The sequence below is a fragment of the Vanacampus margaritifer genome, chromosome 3, assembly GCF_051991255.1.
Source record: "Vanacampus margaritifer isolate UIUO_Vmar chromosome 3, RoL_Vmar_1.0, whole genome shotgun sequence".
Classification (NCBI taxonomy): Eukaryota; Metazoa; Chordata; class Actinopteri; order Syngnathiformes; family Syngnathidae; genus Vanacampus; species Vanacampus margaritifer.
The window spans coordinates 27,462,607-27,487,104 of NC_135434.1; the positions used below are offsets into that span (position 1 = coordinate 27,462,607).

At 39.5% G+C, this 24,498-nt stretch overlaps 1 protein-coding gene across 3 annotated transcripts in view; it reads right to left on the reverse strand.

Moving 5' to 3' along the window:
• fkbp15b (FKBP prolyl isomerase family member 15b) overlaps nucleotides 1-24,498 on the reverse strand; it is an 86,924-nt gene extending 62,426 nt beyond the window's left edge. For 2 of the 3 annotated variants that reach the window (XM_077562468.1, XM_077562466.1), the window contains exons 1-6: nucleotides 24,339-24,498; nucleotides 9,481-9,584; nucleotides 9,322-9,400; nucleotides 9,083-9,152; nucleotides 8,887-8,961; nucleotides 6,704-6,802 (exon numbers count right to left, since the gene is read on the reverse strand). In XM_077562468.1, coding sequence (XP_077418594.1) covers nucleotides 6,704-6,802; nucleotides 8,887-8,961; nucleotides 9,083-9,152; nucleotides 9,322-9,400; nucleotides 9,481-9,584; nucleotides 24,339-24,388 — 477 coding nt within the window. In that variant the 5' untranslated portion in view covers nucleotides 24,389-24,498. The remainder of the gene's footprint in view (nucleotides 1-6,703; nucleotides 6,803-8,886; nucleotides 8,962-9,082; nucleotides 9,153-9,321; nucleotides 9,401-9,480; nucleotides 9,585-24,338) is intronic. The other variant, XM_077562467.1, reaches the window with a different exon arrangement.

The window sequence follows — 24,498 nt, forward strand, 5'->3', positions numbered from 1 at the left end:
ATAAATTTGGCTTTGGGAAATCATTTATCCACTGGGTGTCAGTATTATATGATTCTCCCAAAGCTACAGTTACTACTAACGGGATTATATCTAAGAGCTTTATTTTACAGAGAGGCACAAGACAGGGATGCCCACTATCCCCTTTATTATTTGCAATATTTATCGAGCCACTTGCAATAGCCATACGCCAGGAAAGAAGGATTCAAGGAATTCACTCTGGGGCAACAGAACATAAAATTAATCTATATGCCGATGATATTTTACTATATTTAGAAAACCCGGCGATTTCGTTAGGGGAAGTATTTAACTTAATAACTAAATTCTCACAGTTGTCAGATTATTCTATTAACTGGACAAAATCAACACTTCTACCTATTACAGAAAATTCATGGAACCCTGCAAGCCAGGACCCACATTACTCATTTCCTATAGGTAATTTAAAATACTTAGGCATAAATATCTCACCTAAATTAACTGATTTAATTCATTTAAACTTTTCTCCACTTCTGGATAACATTCATAGTGACTTGGAACGCTGGAATAATCTTCCTATTTCTTTAATAGGACGAATAGCCACCGTTAAAATGAAAGTTTTACCTAAAATAAACAATTTTTTCTCAATGATTCCATTTAAACCTACGGCTAAATGGTTCCAGTTGTTGGACTCAGCCGTTACAAAATTTTACTGGAAAAAAAAAAAAGCAAAGATTAGTCTATCTACTCTTCAGAAAAGTAAATCCAAAGGTGGTCTAGAGGCACCAAATTTTATGTACTACTATATAGCTAACCAGCTACAATATATCGTTTTATGGGCACAACCCAACAGAGATACTAACTGTTGGCTGGAACTAGAACAGAAGGATTGTAATAACCTCAGACTTCTAGATTTACTCTTTATTACAACATCGATTAAGTGACATAATTGTTTTAAAAACCCAATGATTTCCGCCACCCTGACTGCTTGGTGGAAGGCATTAGAAATTACAAAAGCCCAAGTGGAGCCCTGTGGGCTTTCTCCCCTATGGCATAACCCTGACTTTCGAATTAACAACCAAACGTTTTATTTAGGTGTGTGGGAGCAGAAAGGAATCACACATCTTCACCATCTCTTCTCAGATAATATGTTTATATCATATACATCTTTGCTCCAAAAATACAAAATAACAAACGGAAATTTTTTACATTATTTGCAAGTTAAAAATATGATAAAGAAACAAATTCCAACACTTCAGGGTACGCTCCAACCGCCTGGCTTAGCTAAAGATATTAACAAGCTTTCTCCGACAACAACAAAAAAACTTTCAAAAATATATAAGTTACTTTCATATACGGATAAAATGTCTTTACCCATCTTAAAATGGGAGACAGACTTGTCTATAGCTCCGGAATCTGACTTTTGGATTCAAGTTTGTGAAAATGCATTTAAAATGACAAAACACACAAATTTACAACTTATCCAATACAAAATTATCCATAGAACATACATTACTCAATATATGATGAAGAAAATGGGGCTCTCCGACTCCGACATTTGTCTCCAGTGTTTACAAAACACTACAGACACTTATTTTCATGCTTTATGGTTATGCACTCCGGTTATGTATTTCTGGACTAAAGTCTTAGAAAAACTTTCCGCTATCTTGGACTATAGGATACCTTTATCTCCAAACTTGTGTTTGCTAGGTGACCTAACAACAACTGACCTACCACATAAACAATTTCAATCTACACTTGTAGCCCTTACTATCGCTAAAAAAACAATTCTTGTTAACTGGAAAAATAAACAAACTCTGAATATTGACCAATGGTCTAACCTCCTCATAAATCACATTTTAATGGAAAAAATATCGGCCTCAAATAAAAAACAAATATCAAAATTCATAGAAATATGGTCTACGTATATAGAATATTTTAACCTAATTCTGGTTATTTAATTCTGCCTGTTAGCGAGAGCCACCACATCGTGATAACTTACATTGATGTCTCTGCATTTGACAGTTTGTAACTAATGGTTGTATTTTTATAGTCAGGAACCCAGTTGCTGCCAACAGGATCGAGCAGATTCACCTCCAATGGGCACTAAGGGCTAATATTCGGATTCACTGCATGCCAGGGGACTAAACTCTACAGGTGCTGTCCCCCCTGGCTGGGCGTGGGCGGGTCTGCTCCTCTGTTGGCTGCTGGGTGGCGGCTGCGTCTTGGTCGTTCCCTGGGTCTCGTGGGGGGTGCTGTGTTGCGGGGCTCTCCCTGGTGTCCGGGGCGGCGCCGCCCCGGCGCGGTCCGTCGCTCTGGGTCCGGCGACGCGGGTCGGGGCCTGTGGGCCGCCGGGGTGCCCCGTGGTTCCCTCTCCCCTCCCCCTTCCTCCCCCTTCCTCCCCCTTGCTTCCTCTCCCTCTTCTCTTCTCCCCGCCCGTCCTCCGCCTCCCTGTCCCTTCTCCCTCGTCACCCTTCCTCCTCCTCTCCCCCTCTCTCTGCGGCCCTGCCGCTGCCTCCTGCCCTTCCTGTCGTTCGGTTGGGGGCGCGGGCCGCGTTGGGGTGGGGGGCGCTCCTGCTCCGGGGTTTGCTCTCCGGCCGGTGGCCCCTGCGGGGCCCGGGGGTCGTCCTTTGGCGCGGCCGCGGGGGCCCTGAGGTGTTGCGCTTGCTCTGTCCTGGCGGGGGTCGACGGCTCCCTTCTTTGGTGGAGATTTTCATGCATGCTAGATCCACCACACCAGCATCTATCGAGACTCAGACACAATTTGTTTCTCCCTCAGGTCATTGATTCGGTGGAGGCTGGTGTCTGTGGATCTCACTCTGCTTCGTCTGTCCTTTCTACCTTTCCTCAGTTTCTCCTTTGGGCCCTTGAGGTTTCCCTGATTTGTTGGAGTTTAGATGTCTCTGGGGTTGGTGAAGGTTAGTGGCCCGGTGGGTGGTGTCTGGTCGGTGCTGGGCTTCGCTTTTCTTTCCCCCTTCGGGTCTCCTGGCGGCCCCACGACTCTGGCTGGATTTTGAAGTGTTCGGTTTAGGTGAACGGTATGGGAATTCTTATTTTTATTTTTTTTTCTTTCTCACGCACGCACGCACGCACGCACGCATACACACACGCACAAACACACATACAAAAAAAAAAAAAAAAAGGGAGAACAATGATGATGACATGTCAAATGATCAATACTGAGATCTCTCAAAAAAAACAAAAAAAAAAAAACAGTGGTATCGGGGAGTACTAACAAGTAACATGCCGATACCATTAATTCTGACGCTAATATAGGACTATGAATGCAGCATCTTGTGCCTTGCTCATGCACGACATTCACTGATGTGTGACATGTTCACTGCATGGTGAGCTAAGATATCCTATTGGCCATTGAATCCTCTGAACCAATGGCAGGACAGCTTTTTCATGTTGAGAAAAAAAAAACCTGAGGTATCAGTATGGTATCAGTGTCGGCCGATACTGCAAAGCTGGGTATCGGAATCGGTATCGGGGGTATCGGAACAACACTAATTGTAATACAAACTCAGTTCTAAAACACTCCCATGACAGTTGGAGATCAAGGTCTGATGAAGCCAACAGAACAATATCATTGGCCAAAAGCAGAGACACAATACTGAGGTCAGCAAAATGGTCCTTTAAACTTAAAGGCTGTGCCTGGAAATTCTGTCCAAAAAGGTCATGAACAGATTTTGTGACAAAGGGCAATCTTGGCCGAATGCAACCTTGACTAGAAACAAATCCAATTTACCAGTACTCCTCGCAATGTGGACCAAATTCTGACACTGGATGTCCAGGTACCAATCAGCCTGCAGCTGGCAGTTTGGTGCTCAGGACACTCTAAAGGACTCCAGTGGGACATCCTCAAATACCTTATCAAAAAGCACATGACGCTCCTGAGGGTGTAAAGCTGGTCCACTGATCCAACGGATCTGAGTACCCAGAACCCAAGAAGTGTGATCCCCCTGTAGTTGGGACACACTCTTCAGCCCCATTCCTTAAAGGGAAAGTCAACCCAAAAATTTTCTTTACAATATGTTCTGTACAGCACCGCTAGTCTAAACACGACATTCTGACGAAATCTGTCCCGACCACGGAGAACTTTAACCCATGTAAAGTGTGTGGCACTGTTTATCACTGCCATGATCAGAATGACATTGCAAGCTATCACCTGCTGCTGAGAGAAAATTGGTCAGGAAGGTGAAAGAGTCAACCGAGAACCACTAAAAAGCAGATCTGCTTTGAATTAGAGCTGCTGGACTACAGCTGACAGTGTCCACTGTGAAGCGTGTTTTGCATCGCCATGGGCTGGGAGGCTGCCGTGCAAGAAGGAAGCTCTTAAAAGCAGCACCTTAAGGCTCGACTGAAGATTGCTGCTAATCATATGGACTATTTTTTTAATCAAAATATTCAACAAAATGTTTTACTTAGGGTTTGGATTCACACGTTAAGCATGGAAGAATGTTATGTTAATTGAACATTAAGCTTTAATATTTTATTTCAATGCTGTTTATAAGCCTAAAGTTTCAGATAAATAAATATATTTTCATACAAATCTTACAATGTATATGTACAAGTTTACTGATTGTTATTTTCTAAATTTGAGTAAAAACATTGCAATAATCAATTTATAGATTCGTATCAGGATTAATCATTATCGAATTGTGACCTATGAATCGTGATACGGCTTGAATCGCCAGGTACTAGGCAATTCACACCCGTAATATCGACAATGATAAGAACTTCTGGAGGAAAGTTCAGTGGTCAGACCAAATACAAATTGAGCTGTTTGACTACAATGTCTAGCAATATGTTTGGAAGAGAAAAGGTAAGGCCTTAACCCCAAGAACACCATGCCTACCATCAAGCACGGCGGCGGTAGTATTATGCTGTGGGGCTGTTTTGCTGCCCATAGAACAGGTGCTTTACACAGAGTAAAGGGGATAATGAGGGAGGATTAATTTACTTTTTTTTGTTTTCTTTCAAAAATCATCACCTCAAGGTTTGTGGGCATTGTTGGTTGTTCCAACAGCACAATGACCCAAACAGACATCAAAAGTGGTAATGGAATGGCTAAATCAAGCTAGAATTAAGGTTTTAGAATGGCCTTCCCAAAGTCCTGATTTTTATCCCCATTGAGAACTTGTGGACAATGCTAAAGAAAGTCCCTGTCAGCAAGCCAACAAATGTAACTGAACTGCACCAATTCTGTCAAGAGTTGTCAAAGATTCAACCAGAAGCTTGTGGATGGCTACCAAAAGCCCCGAATTGAAGTGAACATGGCCAAGAGACATGTAACCAAATATTAACATTGCTATATGTATATTTTTGACCCAACAGATTTGCTCACTTTTTTGTGACAAGAAAGTATCTGTTCCAATTAATCTATGAGAAAAATCTGAGTTGTAGAAAGAACTGGAAGCTCAAGAGAGCCATGATATTATGTTATTTACAAGTGTATGACTACGTTTACATGCAGGCAATAACTCTTTTAAAACCCAAATATTGGCAATATTAGGGTTTTGAAAGCCCATGTAAACACGCGCAATAACCCAAATATGCTCTTATTCGGGTTGGGTTACCCCCTTTCATAACCGGAATACTGTTTCATATAAACGGAATCCGAATACCTAAAATCAACGGGGCATTGCTTTTCGTTGTGCACATGGTCACAACCTCTTCTTCGTCTCTTTTTCCTCTTCTTCGCTTATTTGCACTCGAAAGGGATCTTGGTCTTTGTAGTAACGACTTGTATGCGCAGCGCCGTCCTACATGGGCCTCACTTAAAAACATTGATTTCTCCGCAGCGTTTTCACGTTATATTGTGCCTCTATGGCGAAAATGCCACAGTTTGTGACACGTTAACTATTCATGTGAGATAGACGCGACATCACTCGTAATTAGTGTTGTTCCGATACTGATACTGGTATCGGCAGAGGCCCCGATACTGCATTAAAACAGTGGTATCGGTATCGGTGAGTACTAAGAAGTAACATGCCGATACCATTCATTCTGACGCTAATATAGGACTTTTGGATGCAGCATATTGTGTCTTACTCATGCATGACATTCACTGATGTGTGACATGTTCACTGCATGCCGAGCTAAGATATCCTATTGGCCCTTGAATACTCTGAACCAATGGCAGGACAGCTTTTTCATTTCATTTTCTTAAGAAAAAAAACAACGTAGATATCGGTATGGTATCGGCATCGGTATCGGGGGCCAAAAAACGGTATCGGAACAACACTACTCGTAATGCTTAAACAATGTTTATCTCCAGCTTGCAGTGTTCAACAACACACGTCCGTGTAGGAACTTTAGATGACACACACATAGTTATGCTTTATCCAAACGAGTAAGTCTGTGCCTTCTGGCATGTACCGACAAGAACCATACTTCTGGATCAAGTAGCAAAATCGACTACTTTATTTAGCGTGGTGAGTGACATGAATATAATGTATTTTATTGACCATTTAAAGTTAGAAGCGGAAATGACGTCTATTTCTGCCATGATGCTGTCCGTCTTTCACTCTGTCAACTTGCGCATGTAAACTTGTTATTCCGATTGTTCCAGAAACCCGAATTCTGACCATAACCCGAATATTGCCTGCATGTAAACGTAGTCTATGTAAACTTTTGATCACGACTGTACATAGAGAAAACAAGGAAATTCTGATTTATGATTATTCTTGATCTATTTGTGAACGTGTGACTTTTTGCTACTGACCTCTTTACAGAAGTCAGATGATGATTTCTGTGATTCAAACATTAGGGACCAATTCTGCCTTTGGTCATCATAAAATGTGCAGTAATTGTTCGACTGTACCTGCAGAAAAATAAAGAAATAAATTAGGTTAAGTGTACACAAGATCCATCATGTTTTATGATGTGATGTGGTTCATGTTAGTGTGAAAGTGTAGAGACTCAAGCATTTATGTACAATTCCATATAACATAAAATAAACCACAAATCTGAGAGATATTTTGGATTTTGGGTGGGGGGAGATTATGGACTCTCTTTTTTTTTTTTTTTTTTTTCAAATTTTATTTTTTTGGGGTGTTCATCATTGTTTATATGGAGCAAAATAAATTATACAAAGATTAAATCATATTTTTAGTAAAAAGCTATAAATTGAATAAAGTGTAAATACTTTCAAAGTCTTATTTACATTTTGTTTATCTGCAATGATTTTAGATGTATAGCAGAGGTCACTGTTGACTAACCAACCCAGTATCAATACTGTGTCAACACTCCTTGAGGCATCATCCTCCCATCACCGGCCGAAAGTGAAGATGAAATTGTGGCTCAATAAGGAGAATGTATTCAGCCGGTTCATAAAAAGTCAAAGTTAAAGCTGCAATATGGAACTTTTTTCCCCAAAATAATATTAATAATAAGCTTTTTATTTGACCTTTTATGACTGAAATGCCTTCTAATTAGTATATTAACACCTTAGCTGTTCACAACGGGTATTCCTGCAAGCCTCTGACCAATAGTTTTCAGATTGGAATCAGGCTAGAATTTCCCGCGCCCTGTCTGCGGATGTGACATAATGTGCGTGGTGTGTATGTGAAGAACAATGTGCAGTTTCATTTTTCGTCAGCAGGTGGCAGTAGCGATTCGAAATGGAATATTCTACCCGTCTGCAAGTTGCGTGTTACAAAGGTTCAAATTACCAGTCAAGTTACCATGACTTTGATCACTCTGGAACTGTAAGTTATGGACAGTCCCTAACCTGGACGGTATACATCTGGCTGACTTTTACTCACTAGGCCAGCTATATGTTGTGCTCAGCGCTGACCTATTAGGAGAGGCCATACCCCACCGCCTCACCCCCACAAAGAAAGACATGAAACCTGACGTGCTGATGATTACACCGATCAGATTTGGCGCAGTATTTGGCGGTAGAAGGCGGCATTTTTCTTGCCCACTACGCCCATTCAAATGAACGAAGGCGGCATCGTTTATGTAATCACGATTACGTGACCTGGATAATTAGTGCTGCCCACGGTACTAATCCCACTAATGTCACAAATTATGAACGGTAAAGATTGTTTTAGTAATTGATAAACAATTGACTCCATGATGTCAGAGCCTGGTTAGAAAATACGTGTAGCTGTTTTATTCAATGTACCAATGATAGCATATACAAAAATAAAAGCTTTAGGCTAAAAAGTACAGGTTTCTAATTGTTCTGCTGGATGGATATTTTACAAAAATTTAGCAATCACAATATTTTCAGTGTACACTTAGATTTAATACGTCATTAATCATCACAAATCCTACTCTAACCGTCTCTGGCATGTTCACAAGCTGCCATATTCAATTGTTTTATACAGTAAGAAATGAAAGCAGTAAAAAAACTGATTTAGAAAATCGAGTTTGTTGTTCCTTAATGTGTTATTTTATAAAAAAATAAAATAAAAAAATAATAATAAAGTTACTCAGTACTTGAATATTCTTTTCAACAAATACCGTACTTTTTTTTACTTGTACTTGGGTGATTTTTTTTTTTTATGACTACTTTTTTACTTGAGTAATATTTTGAAGTAACACTACTCTTACTTGAGACCAATTTTTGGCTATTCTACCCACCTCTAGTTATAAGTGGTGTGTGCCTTTAACTATTGTTAATTATTCGTTATAATGTACTGTATACTGCACTTTTGTAAAGGATGTTATCTATTGACTTACTAGTTTTATGCATTCCTTACAATTGCTTGTTGGTGTTTTTAATGTTTCTTTTACATTGTGGCCAGGGGACTACAGATGAAATATAGCTTTCTGGCTAATTATGGCGATTTAAACCATCTTTTACCATGTGTTTTGTAAAATTGCATTGTCCCCTTTCAAATAAATGACTATCAATCTCAATTAATTTAATTTGTAGACCAAGTTTCCAAGGCTCACCGTGAAAATGAAGTCAACGTGAATCTTGGCAGAAGTAACTTGTTTCTGTTGGCTCAAGTACAGAAGCAGCTTGTACTACACAGAAAGAGAAACACTATCAAGGAAAATGTCACTTCAGTACAATCATCTCAACGCGCACTCAATTATCCAATAATACATAAAATGTACTATAATAATTACGATGCACAATCCATACCTCTTTACTTGTGTGGTTGCCCAGTATGGCTGCCCCTAGCTTTCCCTGCTTCACATACTGTCCATTTAAACTGTGTGAGGGGCATGCAATTATTTTAAAATATTCTCTTCAGATAATTATGGCAAACAATATTTTAAGCATTTAGACAAAGTGCATTTGGTAGAACAACGTCCAAGATACAATTTCAATGGTAACAACTTGGCCTTTATTTGTTTAAATATTACAATCAGGATACTTACTATCGAAAGGCTTGGACTGCAGTGGCAAATAACACTTCAAGGGTTCCAGGTGATGGTGCTGCTGTCTGGATGACTGAGACCGCAAAACATGATGATGCAAAACATTAAGCAATCACATCAAATGATATTTAAATCATTATTCAATTTCAATGGTCTGACCTGGATTTGAGCTTTTCCTGGGCTGTTTTGGTGCTGTATAATGAAAGGACTCATTCCCTCGACTGGTTTCTTCACCAAGCCCAAACAGGGAAGCCAACTTCGCCCTACAAGAAGAGCAAACATACAATGTCAAAATATGTTTCTTTTGTAGGGATGCGGTAAATGACGAGATGAGTAGATGGATGGAAGGCATATTTCTATTAGGGATAGACCGATTATCTGCCGGGCCGATTATCGGTGCCGATATTTGGCCTTTTGACAAATATTGGCACAAATATCCACATTGGCCTTTTTAAGAATCCGAAGGCCGATAAGTTGGTATCTCATTGAGCAGTGAATGCTTGCAAACATAGCAAATTTAGTGTTTTCATCAAGATTTGTTCACAAGATGTTCACTGACAGTTTTTTTTACTAATCTTAACATATTCAGACAATTTTTTATTGTCTGCGAAGATCATTTGAAATATTTTACGAATCCTGACGAACACTCTAAATTAGCTCACATTCACATGCATTTGTCGCTAAGTGAGACATAGGGAACTTTTCATTTATGGATTTATTTAGATTTCCACTTTATAAAAAAAAATTATGCTGACTGGGAACTCCGTACACTTTTTATTTTTAAAAATAAAACCAAAAATCAAATCTAGAAAATTTATTCTCTCATTATTGCGGCATTTAACAAAATTTAATAATTTTGGTGATCCTGACTGACCTGAAACAAGAGAGATTTAGTCTGATTTGATTTCAGAAATTTTTTGGACAGTGTACGTAAACTTCTGAATCAGTTGCCTCCATCTAATCCTGTCCTCTGCATCCTCTGCTCTCACACCAACTATCTTTATGTCCTCTACATCTACATCTGTTGGACTGTTGACCCTAAATACTTAAACTCCTCCACCTTCTTGGTCACTTCTCTCTGTAACCTCACTCTTCCACTTGGGTCCCTCCCATTCACACACAGATACTCAGTCTTGCTACGGATAACCTTTATTTCCCTCCTTTCCAGGGAAAACCTCCACGCCTTTAGCTTCTCCTCCAACTGTTCCCTGCTCTCACTACAGATCACAATATCATCTGCAAACATCATAGTCCATGGAGTTTCGCGTCTAACCTCGTCTGTCATCCTGTTTATTACCATAGTGAACAAGAAGGAGCTCAGAGCTGATCCCTGATGTAGTTCTACCTCCATTTTAGTCTTACCCAAGTGAACCCATACAGGTCAGTCATGCTGAGAAGAAGATAAATCTCAGGGGACCTCAGGAAGTGGGTAGTGACAGCACATCTGTCTGGGGAAAGCTATAGTCATCTAAAAAAAAAATTAAGCTTCATCATTCCACTTTGAAGCAGATCATCTGCAACTAGAAAACACTGAATATTACTACAGTCCTGCCTAGAAGTGGACGACCTTCTAAAATATCAGCAAGAACCACAAGAAAAGAAAAGAATCAAATAAAAAATTGTTTGTTTGAGATCTATTCATGAGAAAAGTGCAATAATAAAGTGATTACATTAGAAAGTGTGATTGAACTCTATTAAAATAACTTGTTTTTCACAAAATTGGGAAAGGGTGCTAAGTGTTATCGCACGTGTGAGTATGTGTTCTGTTAACATTATTAACATTTTTACTTCTTTATTTTATATTTTAACCATGTTGAATTTAGTTATAGATGTGTAGAGCAGGTGAAATAATGTTAAAATCAATACAACTTGACCTTAACTCTTTCACTGCCACTGACGTTTAAAGACGTCAAGTAAAAACCTACGCTTCACTGCCAATGACGTCAAAAGACGTCATCCAATGATTTTTTTATTTTTTTTTGAAACGGGTAGAGGAAACCCTTCCGCATGTCTGGTGAAAGTTTCAAGTCTGTCTGTTGTGCCTAATGACTATTTTTGGCCCCTAGAGGGCATCGATGACTCTCTTTTGACAAGATCGGGTGGGCGTCAGTAGAGGCCGAGCTAGAGCGTAGAGCAGGAGATGAGAATGGAAGACAAAGGAAAAATGGCGGCCGGTCGCGAGGAGCTCACGCCCGAGCCGTTTTTTTCAAAGACCAAAAGCATCGCTGAAAAAGCACATTGTTGACGACGATGATCATCATCGATGATGAAGATGAGGGTGGTGACTCCGTGGTTGAGAAGCATTGACGCGGCAGTAGAAGACGTTAGATGGAGCTAGATGGAGGAGGGAACGGGCAATGGCGAGCGTTTGCAAGCAGCTCTACACTTACAAGACGAAAGGCATCGACCAACGCTAAAATAGTACATTGATGACGACGGTGATCATCCTCGATGATGATGAAGGTGAATCCGAGCTTGACGGCGAAATTGGAACCGCTGACGCGGCGGCTATGACGGTGTCGTAACGCGGAACGCAACCGAGCACGCACATGCGGACGTTCGATCGGACGACGGAGAGTGCCCCGAGTCCAATGCATATTCATCGGAGGAAGTGTGTACAGTCTGCTACTTGCTTTTTATTCCCCGGAAAAAAAGGCCGTCAAGAAAGTGTAACGTTTGCACGCAAAACGGACCAATGTGAAAGTGAAAGTAAACTGTTGTGCGAGTCCTGGCGTCTCCTTGCACGCAGGAGAGCGTTACAAAAGGAAAAACTGTATTTGAAACATCCACATAATTGTAAGTAGTACCACAGTTGCACACATTTGTAAATAGTTTGCGAAATTGTTTTGTCAAATTGTTACACTGTTGAATGGAAATAAACGTATTTTGCAATCAAAAAACACTTTTTCATTGTTGGTGAAAGCGTTTTACAGAAGTAAAGCACTATTTAGGTGTTTGTGGCATCATTCATGGACAAAAAGAAGTGTACAATTCACTAGAGTGCATGAAATAACATCGTTTCACAAAAAGCTCTTTTTCTCCGTTTTTTGTTTCAAAATAGAGAATTTCGGTGAAAGTAACCATTTTCTATTGTTGATTACTGAAGAACGGAATAAGGTAGGTTTTTTTTTCTGATGAAAGCCAAGAGTCCAATCTTTCATTTGGTAGTATGTGTGTTTCCATAGTCCAAACACAACATTTTCTGTGGACCTTGAAAGATCACTCCAAATGCTTAAATCGGCTGGCAGTGGGGACAACCCGTTTCTGTAAACGTCTGGCAGTGAAAGAGTTAACCTATCTGTTATCTTGTTTTTGTCTCAATTCCCTTTCCAGTGTCTTGCTTGAGAAAGTTCAATCTGACATACTGAGATTCTGTTTTGAGAAAGTGCACACTCAGAACATGTTTTGGCTAAAATATGAAGAAAGTGCAAGCTGGCATATTGAGATTCTGTTTTGTTCCCACATGAAAGATCAACATAGCATATTGTGAGAATCAATCTGTTTTTCGTATTCGATGGGAGGAGAAGAGGCGTTTTTCTTTCAAACTCTGATTGTAATAAAGGGCTGTCTCTCGGGGGGGAGGCACGCACTCTTGGATGGCACTCTTTACGTGATATTCAACTGTGTGACCGGAGATCTCTGTAATAAATCATCCTTGCAAGGACCCTTTTCACAAAGAAGTCTCACCTTCAATTTTTTGGACACCCAAAAGATTACAAATTGATTTACGCCTTTCAAATGGTGACCACCCGACGAACGACATTTTACGGACTGTGGCGTTCACGGACGGATAGAATTCCAGGCCACATTAATTACGGTAAGTGGACATTTTATCCACGTTCAAGGAATTCTGTCTGTTTGGAGGCGCTGCAGCTGGTATTCGTCTTGTAAAATTACATTGGAGATGAGATCTGTGTGAACAGGTAGTGGTAAAATTTGAAGTCGTTTTGTTGGACGCAAAGTCCCTGATTTCGGATTTTACTACGGTGTTTGAACTGTACACGTACGTGGTGACAGGAGCATTGTTTACGGAAATGCCGTCACGTTGGTCGTTGCGCTGAAAATGAGAAAACAGGCATACACAGCGGATTTGCGCCGCTGTTGAAATGTCGATAGATTCTTGAATAAATTTGATATTAAGGGGTACAGATTGACGCAACGGATTTACGCCGCTGTTAAGAAGTCTAAGATTCTTGAATACACTTGTTCAGCTGCAAGACAACAGATTTACGCATGCGCAGATGAGGATATATTACCAGAGTTTGGTACGTAACGTTACGATGGATTTTGCACAATTGAATCAAATAATTGTGGCAAACAGGCTGAAGTAGGCGTTTTATTAAATTACGGAAAACACATGGCAGTCTCGTTCTGAAGGAATCTTAGAGAGTTTAAGTCCTTGCATTTCTGAGGCAATTGTTAACTAGCTGTAGAGTTGGAAACAACATTTCGCTGCGAAGGAGCCGAGAGACTGCTTCGTGATCGACTTAAAGCAGTATTTATTATTTTAAGAGGATAGAGATCATGATATTTTTCTTATATATCGCGTAGACGATATTTTATTTTTGTCTGAAGTATAATTGTCTGACATCATTTATTATTATTTTTACAGGGGAGCGATGAGCTATTTTGTCGACTAATTGTATTGTATTATAAGTGAGACGTCACTGAATTTATAGTTATTTATATAACTTTAATATAATAATAACTAGACAGTTTAATGTTTAATATAATTTGCAGGGGCGCTTTGGACCGCGACATCGAATGGTTTGACCTGATAGTACTCCTGCTAGACGACTTTAGAAGCTGCCGGGGTTTGTAATCGGCCGTTGATCGTTAAACAATGACGTGAAATGTATTTAATATTGAACGACTGGACTTAGATTTATTGTGGAAAAGGTTAGTTTTCTCCGATAAGATCTGTGGTTTGCTTGGTGTCTTTGATGACGGGCAGTTTAAGCTGTATGTGTACGTAAACGGCGATCGCTGGTTACAAAAGTGTTAGAGATATATGTATTTTTTTTTATATATAGAGGAAAAACCCGGGACTTACCTGTAAGAAAAGTGTATTAAATGATGATTAATGCTGAAATGTTGACTTTGGGTGGTTCTGTAAAGATCGCTCGGATGGCTGTGATATCTAAGTAAATACCGTTCTATTTTTTCTCGCTTTGTAAATAAAAGCAGCTGTAGACGACGAATTTACGTAATAAAATAAATAAAACTGTTTAGTAAAGGCTGAACGGGATAAATTGATTGGGACGGTAATATTACTAATAAAAATCTCCAACGCGACTCTGTTTTACAGGCCGCGGGCGTCAGTGCCTACGTTAAATAATTAGACGACACATTACATAAATTGTTGCCGTAACTGATTCTCTAAGACCCTCAATCACATCTCCTAAAGACTGATGTTGAAATACTTGATTATCTGGCTTCACAGCGCACTTGCGTCATAACTAAATTATGTTTATACAAATCGAACGAATAACAGCACATCACATTGACTAGTACAGTGTCAAAATATTGCAACACTTCTATGTGTACCTCACGATCATTAGACATACACAACTGTAAGACTGAATGTATTGCTGTGATATTGGAATATAAATTAATTAGGCGAATCACTTTGAGGATTATAGTTGCTATGACTCTAGCTGACCACCAGATGTCACTCTTTTTCCAAATCAAATAGCCGAAAGCCTCAAAACCTTTGAAGGGGATGTTTTTTTTTTTGTTTTTTTTTACATGAAAATTTTTTTTGTTATAGCTAATTGTTTTTCCCTCATAATTTTTCTCGTACGCGAGAACATTATTTAACCTTGAGTTTCTTTCCAGATTCTGGTGTCAGCCATTTTGAGGGGCATTCCCGAGACTTAAGTACAGTCCTTGGAAGGAACTTCCCCATTCCCCGTTCTGGTTGTATGACCCTGACAATGGAAAAGGTGGATTGCGTAATGTTGAAGTAGAAGGAAAGAGTAGGTTTTAATGAAAAAAGGGTGAAGTTTGTAGATAGCAGGAGTTAAAATGGAGGAGAACAGATAAGATAGGATGTATATGAATGGCGTTTGCAGAAGGGGAAAGAGTAGGTTTTAATGGAAAAAGGGTGCATATTTTGAAAGTGGAGGAGATTTCCTCCCTTTGTCGGTGACAATTTAAAAAAAAAAGAAGCCTTTTCCTATGCTTGCAAATAGAAAAATATTTTTTAATTTTTTTTTCCTGTATCTATGATGACTTATTCGTAGGTAAAAATGATTTAACCTTTGTTTTCTCTCTGAGTCCCATTTCAGAATTTGAAGTCGGCCATTTTGCGTGCAAGTCACTGAGACTGGACAGAACTTTCCATGAGGGAGCCATCTGGGAGTTGTCACATTTTTAACATAATTTGAGGTGATATGTAATTAAAAATAATCTCTGACTTGATGTTTGACCAAAAGCTGACAAGGGGGCTGCGGCCTTCATTGACCGTGCTCTTGTGGAATATTCATTGAAAACTGGACACTTGCCAACTGACTCTGTATTATATTTGTAAAATTTTAGAGCAAAGCAGTCCTATCTCATCTTAAATATTATTTATGAAAGTATGCAAAACATATCAAATTAAATACTGTAAAACATAACAATACTGAATTATAATTAGCAATTATTTAATTGCAAACTTTCAGAAATTTTTATTTTTTATTATTTTTTTTATTTTTATTTTTTTTAAATTAAAAAATAAAGGAGGATTTTGTTCTTCCGACTTTCTACTAATATGTCATCACCTAATAAGGTTGGGGCAGAGGCACATGACAACAAAGAGGAGCACCTTGTTGTTCCGCCCTCCACTGATATTTCATCGCCTAATGTTGTGAGAGATTGTGTTATGTTTCGGTCACTTCCTTTTGTTGATTGAAATCAATGCTTCAAATGTGGTCGAGCCGGCCACTGGAAAAATAAATGCCGACAGGACACACGTGGCATCTGGAGCAGAGGCCGCAGACAACAAAATGGGCGCGGCTTCTATCAACAACATGGTCGCGGCTACTACCATCAGCAGAGGGGGCGTGGCTTACGTACGCGGGCATCATCACAACAATATCTGCCCTTTCCCCCTAATCAGCACTACCTGGCGCCACCTGCTGGACAGCAGCAGTTCCTGGCGCCGCCTGATGAACAGCAGCGGTTCCTGGCGCCACCTGGTGGACAGTTTCCGCAATGACTGGACCCTGGACTCACATGTAAAGGTCTTTAAGAACCAATCATTGACATTACGGACTCCCGCTTCAATTCCCAGATGGAATAACTTATCACTGCACGAGTAACTCCGCCTTCACCCAGTTTCCAGTGACTGCATGCATTTCACTTTCTTTTATGACAGATGTGGTGGTGATGAGGTATACAGTGGAGCATTCTGTACACAGAAGCAACTGATTGGCAACACTTTATACACACAGATTTATTATATTCTAAAACTCTTGATGCCTATTTGATTTAATCTGATTTGTTTGTCTCCATGTCTGTTTTAGAACAATCAGCTTTTGGACCGACATCAACAAGGGGGACTAGCAAGCTTGATGGTGACATGTTAAAACTATAAAACTAAACTAAACTGCGGCACTGTGTTCTATTGGCCCAACTGATGTGGGCCTGTCTAAAGTGGCTCTAATAACTTTTAAAATTAATACCCCACTCCGTTTGGGTGCCGCAATATTAATGATAAATGAAGGGCGACTTCATATCTTAATAATAATTGATGGTTGGCTGAAAACGAGGGTTCTTTGTAAATGTATGGGCCTAGCTACAATATTTATTATATTTTCCGTTATTTGAGGCTTGTTGAATTTGGTCTTCTAATATTTTGCCCATTTCTCTTTTGAAATTTAAACAACTGAGTTGGGACTCATTGATATGAAACACTTACGGCGAATTTGCTGGTTAAATTTTAAAAAATCCCCCCTCTTTTTAAAGCAACAATTTGTTTACTGCTGCAGTTTTTTATATACTGGTCTGAAAAATGATCTGAGTCGATCTTTTATCAGATGGGGGAATTACTGGTCTGTCTGTGTGTATCGTCACGAAGGAAGATATGCACACAAACAGTCCATGTTGAATTAAATAAATATAGAACTATAAGTTAGTCTCAATGTGATAATTATATAGTCCGTGAGAATGAATGAATTCACAGGAGGACAATTGATGATTGGTGATCGGACTTTGACCATGGATGAGAGTAAGTTTTGGCAAAGGCGACACTCATGGCGGAAATAAGGTGAATATGTTCTATTTCCGAAACAATTGAAGGATCTCTCCCCGGGGTGCTCACGGTTCCGGCCGGACGTGAGCAGCTCTGGGGGTCAGATGTTATTTTTATGGGTTTTACTTGCTGGTGATAGTTGCATTTATTTTATGGCTGGAAGCACATTTATACCATATCTATAACAGTAAATATCATGGTAAAACATTTGATTAATCATTATATACCATAATATGGGTTTCCTAAGAAAATTTGATCAGACAATAGAACCCATTTATAAGCTGTAGACAAAATTGGCCTCATCAGATTTGAATTGGCTATAAGATTTTCATTGTTGCATTAATGAATGTGCTTAGGTCATTAAACTCAGCCAAAGGCTGGATTCTGATTGAATGTCACAACAAACAGAATTTTTCCCCAGGACGGACCTACAGAACTTCACTAACATTTACTAACTTCAAACTAACAAAAACTACCAAGATGCTCTTTCAAAAAGAAGGAATTGTGAATATGTATGTTTATAAGTGACTAAATGAAAATGTCCTGCACCCAGATGGGGTGACGGAGAGGTCAATCTGGTCCAGTTCACTGGGAACACATCGTTCCACATCTTGCCTATCAGACCCGCCGGGTCCGCCTCCTGCTCAACCCCCCACCAACGGGAACGACCTGACGAGCCAACTGGAAAACCAGGCCTGCTTCCAGTGTCCACCTGACGAACTGAGGACATCACTCGATGGAGATTGAGTCTCGTGTCCTTTTCCGGGCATCATTCCACAAGGATGAGTCACACCTTGGGAAGATAAATCCCGGTGATCAATCCTTGCATCTCTGGCAGTTGACGTGGGTTCTAAAAGAAGCTGAAGGACCCATCCATCAATCCATTTTCTTGACCGCTTTTCCTCACAAGGGTCGTGGGGGTACTGGAGCCTATCCCAGCTGGCTTCAGGCAGTAGGCGGGGTACACCCTGAACTGGTTGCCAGCCAATCGCAGAGCTGAAGGACCCTCTTAAAAAAAACAAAAAACAAACGCAAGAACAAAAACGGAACTGACAAACGTCCCTCTCATTCAACAAAGAACTTCATCACTCAAAGCGACAACACGTCTTCAATTGCGTCTTCAATTGTGTCTTCAATTGCGGTTACATCATGACACTCTTTCTCATATTGACTGTCATGCCAATCTGGTATTTCTGGGATCCCACAACACATCGTCTTCATATATGATATGCTTATTTCATTCAGTTCTTGACATATGACTGACCTCCTCTCCTGCTAAAAGAATGTTTTCATTTGCTCTTATTTTAATGTTGCACAAGCCATTTGCGACGATGAAGATCCCGCTGGAATCTTTTGGTAAAAATGTTTAGTTTTTGGGCTTTTTCAAGCCCAACAGAGGGAATGTTAACATTATTAACATTTTTACTTCTTTATTTTATATTTTAACGATGTTGAATTTAGTTATAGATGTGTAGAGCAGGTGAAATAATGTTAAACTCAATACAACTCGACCTTAACCTATCTGTTATCTTATTTTTGTCTCAATTCCCTTTCCAGTGTCTTGCTTGAGAAAGTTCAATCTAACATACTGAGATTCTGTTTTGAGAAAGTGCACACTGAGAACATGTTTTGGCTAAAATATGAAGAAAGTGCAAGCTGGCATATTGAGATTCTGTTTTATTCCCACATGAAAGATCAACATAGCATATTGTGAGAATCAATCTGTTTTTCGTATTCGATGGGAGGAGAAGAGGCGTTTTTCTTTCAAACTCTGATTGTAATAAAGGGCTGTCTCTCGGGGGGAGGCACGCACTCTTGGATGGCACTCTTTACGTGATATTCAACTGTGTGACCGGAGATCTCTGTAATAAATCATCCTTGCAAAGACCCTTTTGACAAAGAAGTCTCATCTTCAATTTTTTGGACACGCAAAAGATTACAAATTGATTTACGCCTTTCAGTTCCCACAACATTTGTGTGTGGATATTCGTTATTTGAAAAACATTCCCGAAGTCGATACTAACTTCTTGTTAGCATTTGAATGGGATCCTCCCTTTGCGCTTAGCATTAGCGCCAGGCTAGCGATGTTTTAAAAATGAAGCATGTTTTATATTTATGTATACAGTGGATGTAATTCTATTTTTTTTGTATGTGGGTGAGAATGTGTATGTGCGTGTGTGCGTGTGTGCGTGTGTGCGTGTGTGTGTGTGTATTCATTAGTTCACCTAAAACCTATTAAAAAATCCCATACCGTTCACCTAAACCGAACACTTCCAGCCAGAGTCTTGAGGCCGTCAGGAGACCCGAGGGAGGACCAAAGAAAAGAAAGGAAAGTGAAATCCAGCACCAACCAAACACCACCCACCGGGCCACCAACCAGAGTGGTGTGGTGGATCTGGCATGCATGAAAATCTCCACCAAAGAGGGGAGCCGTCGACCCCTGCCAGGACAGAGCAAGCGCCACACCTCAGGGCCCCCCAGGCCGCGGCAGCGCCAAAGGACGACCCCCGGGCCCCGCATGTAATTCTTAATGTTGTGTGTTTAGTTTTACAGTTAACCCCAATTGGGATGTCATTAAGTATGGAATCACATTTGTGCCAAAAAGAATTGAGCAACACTTCTTGAAGCGTAGACAAAACTAAAAAGAATCAAGCAAAAATTCTTGAAGCGTGTAGAAAAATTGTTTTGCTTCAAGCAAACTTTTTTTAAAGTGCAAACAAAAACTACGACTTAGAAAAACGTTTGCTCTCGATGACATTTTTCACTTACACTCCCTGTTTACGCTCCCTCGTTTGCATTGAGGTCAGACTTTTGCTTCTGACTTTTGGCACAAACCTCACGGGTGGGTGGGCTTAATAGGGAATGCACTTTCATTGGCTGATTGTTTTTGAGTGACAGCTCATTGGCCCGGATGTAACAGATGCACCGACCTATGCGTGTCTACTGTCTGTTGTCAGAACATCGTATTGCGCATGTGCGGTGGCCATTTTGCTTTAAGAGAAAACAATTCAGCAGTACACTCGCTGGGATGTGTATTTTTACGAGCCAAAAGTTGTATATTGACTCGTTAGTTCATCATAAATGTCTTAAATAGATGTATTATGTTTACAACATCCTCTGCTGCTTTGGTGTCTGCTGGCGAAGACTGGCAATATGGTGATAGTGATCGAATGAAGGCAGTTCTTCATAACTTTCCCATGGCCTAAGAGAGATTTAGAGTGAAAAATTTCATCGAAGGCACCGATATGTATGTGCTCTCTACATTTTGTTAATGGAAATGGACCAACAGCTGAAAATCCAGACTCAATAACAAGCGATTGCAATGTCTGTGCAGGTATGTTTATCGAGCCATCATGGTGAATTAGACCTCGAGTTTACTTACGGAGGTAACTGCAGCTTAGTTGTGAAAATTAATATAAATTGGGAGTATCAGAGCTATAGAATTTTGTATTTAGGATTGTTGTTGTATTAAAGGAACATAATCTCAAAAGTTTGAATATCTTGTTACTAGGTAGAGGAAATTGCCCACAAAAGGATGACCATGATGAGCATGCAGCCAAGGGACGAGGGATGAGACAGCTGATCTTCAAATCAATATTGACACAACCACAGCAACAGATGCAGCAACAGCTCTTCTGGGACTTTCATCAAATAAAACATTTCAAATTCATCTTTTTTATTGAATGACACGTTCTTCGCTTTGAATACAGTATTTAATATTGTTTTCAATAACTCTTGATATGGTTTTAACTTGTACTCAATATTTCAAACTCAAAATTGGAAGATGTAGAAGAAACATAATTTCTTCATATTCTGGGCAACAGTACAGTGAAAATCTCTCCAAACAGGAAACACTGCAAGGATCTTCAGTTGCTGGACTTGACCCCCGCTTTGATGTCATACCATTTGCCACCGTCTATAGATGGATCAATAGGTAGTTCTATTTTGTCCCTCATCGACCACCAGAGGCGGTGCTGAACAGCATGGAAAGTGTCCGCGCGCACACACAGACGAGAATATATACCAAAGAGACATGTCACTAGTGTCCTCCGGGTGAACCAAGGGTTAGGATGTGACTGCATGTTGACACCTGTGCAAACAAAATGAATGCATCAGCATATTTATGCAATAATTAATAATGATTTCTAAAACGGTCTGGTAAAGGTCCAGTATGTTTCTCCTTTTATATTAGCTGAGTCATTATCAAAACACAGTCATTATCCTCCATAGGTTCACTTTTAGCTTTGTCTTGTTAACCAAAAGATAAGTATTAGGTCACATATTTTTAACATTGGAAATACTAGTAATACTGATAGACATATACTGTATAGTACAGACACTGGATATATGTTTCAATTTGTATTTTTTTTGGCTTTGATATTATGTTGAAGCCTAATGTGCATGTTGCAATTGGTTAAAAACATAACTTCAATTTCACTGCAGAACTTGTTTTAACAACATATGGATTTTAACTTGGCCTAAGTGGGATGCAAAAATAATCAAATAAAAACAGCAACTATATAATCAACTAACATCTGATGAAAAGGTGTCGAGTTTATCTAGTAAGATCAAATATACAGCTAGTTTTTTTTTTTTTAGACAGTATAAGAAAAAGTGCAGGGACAAGTTATTGTTTGCATTTTTACACTACCCATAAGACAATGAATGGTCCGGGTAAAAGGAAATCCCTTCTGGACAGAAACTAACAGCCCAAAAGTAGGCTTCAAATGAAGATTGTTACTTCAGTATATTTAGTCTCGTGAAGATTAGCAACACGACATTAGCTCACTGGTATGATCGTACAATAAATCTTACCTTTCTGCTTAAACTGCTTTCTTTCCGGCCAATTTGAGGCCTCTGCATGAAACCAATGTTTAATCTGTTCCACAATGTGTTTGTCGATTGTACCATTTTAAAAATGTCACACTTAGGACGCCATCCTCTTCTAAAATGACACGGCAGTTGGAACGTAGACAGTAGACACGCATAGATCGGTGCATCTGCTACATCCGGGCCACTGAGCTGTCACTCAAAAACAACCAATTAAAATGCATTCCATATTGAGCCAACCCACTCGTGAGGTTTGTGCCAAAAGTCAGAAGCAAAAGTCTGAGCCTCAACACAAAATGAGGAAGCGCAAATGAGGGAGCGTAAAACAAAAAACAAGGAAGCGTAAACATGAAAACAGGGAGCGTAAGTGAGAAATTATGGCATCGAGTGCAAACGTTTTTTTAAGTCGTAGTTTTTGTTTGCACTTCAAAAAATTTTTGCTTTAAGCAAAAAAAATTGTTTACACTTCAACAAGTTTTGCATGATTCTTTTTAGTTTTGTTTACGCTTCAAGAATTTTTGCTTGATTCATTTTAGTTTTGTTTACGCTTAAAGAAGTGTTGCTTGATTTTTTTGGGCACAAATCTGATTCCATAATTAAACAGCTTAAAGGACGCTTAGGGACAACAAAATAACAAGAATAACATACGCTACACACTTGCTAGTTGCTAATGCTACACAAGCAAAATGGTGCATTCAAGGTACTTTCAGCGTCGGAACTTTGGTTTTCTTCGATTACGTTTGAAGGGGAAAATAATCGGCCATTTGGCCCTTTGGGCCGACTGTTTTGGCCAATGTTTGAAGGCCAATAATCGGCCGATTATAATCGGCGGCCAATTATAATCGGCGGCCAATTAATCGGTCGGGCCCTACTTTCACTCTGTATCACATCCTAATTGTTGTTTTCATTTTATTGTTGCTTGTTCTGCAATACTTCAGTTGATCATACTACCAGAGACAAATTCCTTGTGAGTTTCTACATACTTGGCCAATAAAGACATTTCTGATTCTGACTCTGATTTAAAGTAGGGGTGCATCAATCGATCGGCCTGACGATTTATCGGCCCCGATTTCCTTAATTTTGGGGGAGTGGCGGTCGGCCGATCCCTTAAAAATAAGATGATCTTTTCCACCAATCTCATCTCACTCTGAAAAAGTCAGCCACTGTCCTTTTCTGCTGAGATGACTAAGAAAACTACTTCATGTGCAGTTAAAACAACCCGTTTTACCCGTAGACATTTTCAAAGTTTTCCAATAAAGTGTTTGCTGATGGTTATGAAAAAAATCGAACAAAAGTTCGGGGATCAGCCAGAACATTTTGATCGGCGCACCCCTAATTTAAAGTTGAGCTTTGGTAGTTGAACAAATACTTCTTTTTTTAATCAATGAATAATCACTGTTATTAATCATTACTATAGTATTTTTCACCATTTTTAAATCACCCAGCCTGAATGTTCCATCTTAAGTTCATGGTCATAATGCCTTTTTGTGTTGTGCATGACACAATCCCCATTAGTTTAGGATGCTACATATGAGGAAAACTTTTTCCTTTTGAAAAATAATGGCATGCCTTTATTTGAACAAATTAACTAAGGTTTGGGAAAGCTTTGAAAATTTAATGTATGTAACAAAATGGACAACCCAACAAATGTTGCTGTCACTATTATTTCGGGAGATCTGTCACTAAAACAAAACGCATCGATAATAAATCAGTGAATGTGTCCCAGAGTGCTTATTTTCTTGCCTTTTTGGGAGGTCACAATATTAGGAAGAATTGGTTAGAGTGATTTTATTTTGCAGCAACAACTACCAACAACATATATGGTTGAAACACAGATTGTTTAAATTATGTATGATGTATCAGTTACTAACAAAGGCTAATGTTATCGTAGTTAACTCTTATGCTAACACATTCATCATCGCCAAGACAAGAGCCTAGAGGCATAACTTACCCGCCCGTGGGTGACAAGAAATCTCCATCTTCGTCATCTCCACCGAACATTTTATCAGTTAAAAGTCAATACGTGTAAAATAAGACATGCGGTGTAACAGGCTTTTTTTTTACATGGCAACTTTTGACCACTCTTCCTGGTTGTGGATTGTCAGCTGACT